This window comes from Theropithecus gelada, chromosome 19 (genome assembly GCF_003255815.1).
Source record: "Theropithecus gelada isolate Dixy chromosome 19, Tgel_1.0, whole genome shotgun sequence".
In the NCBI taxonomy this organism is placed as follows: Eukaryota; Metazoa; Chordata; class Mammalia; order Primates; family Cercopithecidae; genus Theropithecus; species Theropithecus gelada.
Window position 1 is genome coordinate 21908814 of NC_037687.1, and position 6030 is coordinate 21914843.

The following is a 6030-nucleotide window of genomic DNA, read 5'->3' on the forward strand; positions in this document are numbered from 1 at the left end:
CGCGATCTCGGCTCCCTGCAACCCCTTGCCTCCCAGGTTCAAGTGATTCTCCTGCCTCAGCCTACACAGTTGCTGGGATTACAAGCACCCACCACCATGCCTGACTAATTTTTGTATTTTTAGTAGAGACAGGGTTTCACCATGTTGGCCAGGCTGGTCTCAAACTCCTCACTTCATGATCTACCCACCTTGGCCTCCCAAAGTGCTGGGATTACAGACGTGAGCCACCGCACCCGGCCTGTCTCAGAGCCTTCAAATGAGTCAGTCACAGGTGAAATCCCACCTCTGTCTATTGGCAGACTTGTTTCTTTTCCTGGGCCTCTGTTTCCACATCTGTGCAATGGGAACAGTTATTTATGGTGGCTGCTGAATGAGGTAGTGTGTGTTTGAGCAAACCCAGGGGAATTGCTCAAACAGCAGCTGCTATGACTATTGCTATAGTGACTGCTGTTGTAGTCACGCTGAGTGAGAAAAAGAGGTTGAAGAGGGTCAGGGGAGGAGTCCTGGGAAGTTCCCCAGTCACCCTGAAAAACTGGTTCAACCTCTGTCTGTGCTTCCATCCCAGGGAGTATAGGTGGAGCCTCCAGAGCCCATGGACAGGGCATGCTGGGGCTGGGCCAGCCTCAGCGGTGTCTCTAAGGCACCCCTGGGATCCCCACTGAGCTGGCCTACTTCAGACAGCCAGGGCCCACCCCTCTGGCCCCCTTAGTGTCCAGCTCGTGGCCCCTTGGCATTTCCACAAGACGCCAAGATGGAGATTCCCATGGGGACCCAGGGCTGCTTCTCAAAGAGCCTCCTGCTCTCAGGTAAGGAGGAAATAGACCCTAAAAGCCGAGGGGAAAAATGGGGACTCAGCCCAGAGATTGAAGTTTCCTCTTAGAAGTAGGGAAAGATTACCTGAGAGGATGAAATGAGAGTATGATGGGGGAGGGGCAACAGAATCACAGCCTCATTGCCATTTTATCTATGGAATTTTCTATAATGTTAGGACCATGAAGTCAGGAATTTATGTATGTTTGGTTCCCTGCTATATCTCCAGTGTCTAGAAATTGAAGGAAGTTTAGATGTATTATATATAGTTGGTATTATGGTTTATATATTACATATGCCTATAAGTATTGGTTGAATAAATGAATGAATGAATTCAGAGAGTCTATGTGTTTAGAAGCAGGCTACACAGCATCTCAAAGTAGAAAAACCTCTGGATCAATAGGATGGCAAATCTGTGGTATCTATGCCTATGTTCCCACGCCTGCACCCAGGGCAGACATCACTAATCAATCCCAGCATTGTTTCCAATGAGCAGCACTCAAAGTCCTTGCTCCCGGCTGAAGATCTCTATCTAGAGAGGAGCATGCCATGGTCCCTGGCAACACCCCTGATCTCAGCCCTTCCCTATAACTTCCCACAGCCTCAATCCTGGTCCTCTGGATGCTCCAAGGCTCCCAGGCAGCCCTCCACATCCAGAAGATTCCAGAACAGCCTCAAAAGAATCAGGACCTTCTCCTGTCAGTCCAGGGTGTCCCAGACACCTTCCAGGACTTCAACTGGTACCTGGGGGAGGAGATGTATGGAGGCACGAGGCTATTTACCTACATCCCTGGGATACAACGGCCCCAGAGGGATGGCAGTGCCATGGGACAGCGAGACATCGTGGGCTTCCCCAATGGTTCTATGCTGCTGCGCCGCGCCCAGCCTACAGACAGTGGCACCTACCAAGTAGCCGTTACCATCAACTCTGAATGGACTATGAAGGCCAAGACTGAGGTCCAGGTAGCTGGTAAGTGTTAGGGTCTGGCGATAAGGTGAGGAAGCTAATGAGCCCTGAGCAGCTACCATGCACCAGGTGCTGTGCAAACACCATTTCATTTGGTCCTCTCATTCATTCACTTGACACATATTGAGCGTCTACTGTGTACCAGTCCCCAGAGATAGTCTTTAACCCTCACATGCATTGACTAATAAAATATCTATGAAATGCCTGCCTTGTGCCTGACCCTGGAGAATGTACCATCTCGTTTACCTTTCACATGCACTGACATTAACCACATTTTAATTGAGCACTTACTGTATGCCTGGTTGTGAGGAATGCATCCCTCAATCTTTATGTTCATAAGGCGAGTATTTACTGATGAATCCACTCGGGGCAAAGTGTGAGGAACAGGGTGGTGGACAATAATGACAGCTGGCATTTCTTGGGTGCTTGTGAAGAGCCAGGCACCATCTTAAACCTTTTCCCTAAAGCATAGTTTCTCAGCTTCAGCACTATTGATGTTTTGTATTGGCCAGTTCTTCCCACTAGAGGGTCTGTGCGTTGCAGAGATTTCAGCAGCACCCCTGGCCTCTACTCACTGGGTACCAGTAGCACCTTCCTAGTCATGACAATCAAAAATGTCTTCAGATATTACCAAATGTCTCCAGCCTGGGATAAGAATCACCCCTGGTTGAGAACCACTACCCTATATTTACTCATTTTTACCTTAAAACAACTCCATGAGGTGGGTGCCATTATTGTCTCCATTTTACAGATTGAAAAATAGAGGCACGCAGTGGTTATGACTTGCTGAGTAGAGAACATGAACCAGAATGATGTAACATGGGAAGGGGGGTCATCAGGGAGACCTCACTCAAGAAGTGACCTTAGAGGAGAGACAAGAAGAAGGTGATTGAGGGATGGAGGTGCTGTGGCCCCTTGGCATTTCCACAGGACGCAGATCACCCCAGAATTCGTATGCTGAAATCCTAAACTCCAAGATGATGGTATTAAAAGGTGGGACTTGGGTCCCACCCAAGCACAGTGGCTCATACCTGCAATCCCAGCATTTTGAGAGGCTGAAGTGGGTGGATCACCTGAGGTCAGGAGTTCGAGATCAGCCTGGCCAACATGGTGAAACCCTGGCTCTACTAAAAAATACAAAGATTAGCTGGGCATGGTGGCAAGTGCCTCTAATGCCAGCCACATGGGAGGCTGAGGCAGGAGAATCACTTGAACCCGGGAGGCAGAGGTTGCAGTGAACCAAGATCATGCCACTGAACTCCAGCCTGGGCAACAGAGCAAGACTCCATCTCTTGGCCGGGCGCGGTGGCTCAAGCCTGTAATCCCAGCACTTTGGGAGGCCGAGACGGGCGGATCACGAGGTCAGGAGATCAAGACCATCCTGGCTAACACGGTGAAACCCCGTCTCTACTAAAAAATACAAAAATCTAGCCAGGCGAGGTGGCGGGCGCCTGTAGTCCCAGCTACTCGGGAGGCTGAGGCAGGAGAATGGCGTAACCCTGGGAGGCGGAGCTTGCAGTGAGCTGCACTCCAGCCTGGGCGACAGAGCGAGACTCCGCCTCAAAAAAAAAAAAAAGACTCCATCTCAAAAAATAAAAAAGTGGGGCTTGTGGGAGGTGATTAGATCATGAGGATAGAGCACTTGTAAATAGATTGCATGCCTTTTAAAAAAAAATTGTGGAGACAGGGTCTTACTGGTATTGCTCAGGCTGGTCTCAAACTCCTGGCCTCAAGCAATCCTTCCACCTTGGCCTCCCAGTCCTGGGATTACAAGAGTAAGCCATCATGCCCAGTCTCGGCTCACTGTAACCTCCACCTCCCAGGCTCAAGTGATCCTCCCACCTCAGCTTCCCATGTAGCTGGGACTGTAGGCGTGTGCCATCACATCCGGCTAATTTTTTTTTATTTATTGGTAGTGACTGGGTTTCGCCATGTTGCCCAGGCTGGTCTCCAACTCCTGAGCTCAGGTGATCCACCCACCTCAGCCTCCTAAAATGCTGGGATTACAGGCGTGAGCCACCACTCCTGGTCCCTAGTTAAATTTTTAAATGGGTTTTGGACAGTGGATAGAAAAAATTTTAGAGAAACGGATGAAATAGGCAAAAGTTAATTCAACACATGCATTCATTTGATTACACAAATCTGCATAAAATGACCCTCTAGTCCGGTTGGAGACAACAGTCCTTACTTCACTCATGGAGCCTGAGGTGGCTTCTCCCCACGTTTCCGGGGCTCCCAGGTCACAGGTGCCCCTTTTGGAAGCTGCACAGCGTGGTCATTAGGGAGTTCAGGTGGCCTGGGTATGATCCCAGCACTGCACTTATAGTGAGCCATCAGGCAAGGCAATTTACTGTTCCATGCCTCAGTTTCCTTATCTGTAAAATGGCATAGAGTTTCTTTGTTGGATCATTGAGAGAACAGTGTGTGTGTGTGTGTGTGTGTGTGTGTGTGTGTGTGTGTATTTCAAACTTCATAACAACCCTAAGAGCTAGGCATTCGTATTATTCTCATTTCACAGACGAACCAAGTCACAGAGAAATGGAGTAATTTGCCCAAGGTCACACAGCCAGTAGGCAGCATTAGGATCTCGTAATCTATGAGCTTAGCTGCCAAGAAGGGTTGGGATAGAACAGATGTCCAGTTTGAGAGTAAAGCGGGGAGGTCAGAGGGTAAGAGCCAGGTAGGCGTGGTCTTAATTCTGGCAAGTCCAATTTAAGAATCCTCCGAGTCCCCTACATCTCCTGCAAAACACAGCCCAGAACCTCATCCTTCTGCTAAAAGGATTCAGGTATCATCAACTGAGGTGAGAAAAAGCAAAGCAGATTGGCTCTGGGCTCGATGACTCACGTCTGTAATTCCAACACTTTGGGAGGCCAAGGCGGGAGAACTGCTTGAGTCCAGGAATTTGAGACCAGCCTGAGTAATTTAGTGACACCTCTTCTTTACAAAAAATTTTAAAATTAGCCAGGAGTGGTGGCGTGTGCCTGTAGTCCCAGCTACTTGGGAGACTGAGGTGGGAGGATGGCTTAAAGCCCAGGAATTCGAGGCTGCAGTGAACCACGATCATGACATTGCACTCCAGTTGGGCAACAGAGTGAGATGCTGTTTCAAAAAAGAAAAAAAAAATCAGTTTGATGGGGTAGAGTTGGGGAGCTTGTCAGCAAACAGATTTTGGATGTGCTGAGGATCATATGAAACCCTAGGGAACTGGTGACATTGAGATAGGGGAGAGCTGAGGAGTTCCATCTGGGACATGTTGAAAATTTTTTTAATAGAGATAGGGTCTCACTATGTTGCCCAGGCTGGTCTCGAACTCCTGGGCTCAAGTGATCCTCCCACCTCAGCCTCCCAAATTGCTGAGATTACAAGCGTGAGCAACGCGCCCGGCCCACTGGGACATGTTGGATTTTATGTGCCACCCAGATGGTTGGATACTCAAATCTGAAAAGCAGGAGAAAGCTCTGGGCTAGAAATAGGAAACTGCACCTCAGTTCTCCAGGCAGTCACTGATACAGTCGGTGGGGGATTGGGGGAGCCCTCAGGAGACGTCGCACAGTCCCCCCTCTCTCTCTTTCTTTCTCTCATCCCTCAGAAAAGAATAAGGAACTGCCCAGTACACACCTGCCCACCAACGCTGGGATCCTGGCAGCCACCATCATTGGATCTCTTGCTGCTGGGGCCCTTCTCATCAGCTGCATTGCCTATCTCCTGGTGACAAGGAATTGGAAGGGCCAGAGCCACAGGTACAGGGTCCCCAGGCGTCCCTCTCCTGTCTCCTCCCACTGTCTTCTCAAGCCCCGTGGATTCTTCCACAAGTCACATCATCCGGCTCATACACAATCTCATCAAATCTTGGAACTCCTGGGGTGAAAAGGATCTTTCTATCCTGTGTAAAACAGAATTCTGCATTGCAAGGGACAGGAAACCTATTCTTAAACTGACTTACCAAAAACAAGGAATTTTAGACAGGGTCTCGCTCTGTCACCCAGGCTGGAGTGCAGTGGTGCAATCACGACTCACTGCAGCCTCAACCTCCCTGGGCTCAGGTGATTCTTTCACCTCAGCCTCCCAGGTAGCTGAGACTACAGGTGTGCATCACCAGGCCTGGCTAATTTTTTTTTTTTTTTTTTTTTTTTTGTAGAGATGAGGTTTTGCCCAGGCTGGTCTTGAACTCCTGGGCTCAAGTGATCTTCCAGCCTTGGCCTCCCAAAGTGCTGAGAATACAGGCATGCGCCACTGTTCCCTGCCCAAAA

At 49.3% G+C, this 6030-nt stretch overlaps 1 protein-coding gene across 5 annotated transcripts in view; it reads left to right on the forward strand.

Annotated features, from left to right (window-relative positions):
* The first annotated feature begins 271 nt into the window (after positions 1-271).
* The window catches only part of CEACAM19 (carcinoembryonic antigen related cell adhesion molecule 19), a 13746-nt gene continuing 7987 nt past the window's right edge, over positions 272-6030 (forward strand). For 3 of the 5 annotated variants that reach the window (XM_025367617.1, XM_025367618.1, XM_025367619.1), the window contains exons 1-3: positions 571-806; positions 1412-1780; positions 5370-5520. In XM_025367617.1, the coding sequence (XP_025223402.1) occupies positions 752-806; positions 1412-1780; positions 5370-5520 (575 nt within the window). In that variant the 5' untranslated portion in view covers positions 571-751. Of the gene's footprint in view, positions 807-1411; positions 1781-5369; positions 5521-6030 lie in introns of all 5 variants that reach the window. The other 2 variants (XM_025367614.1, XM_025367616.1) reach the window with 1 other exon arrangement.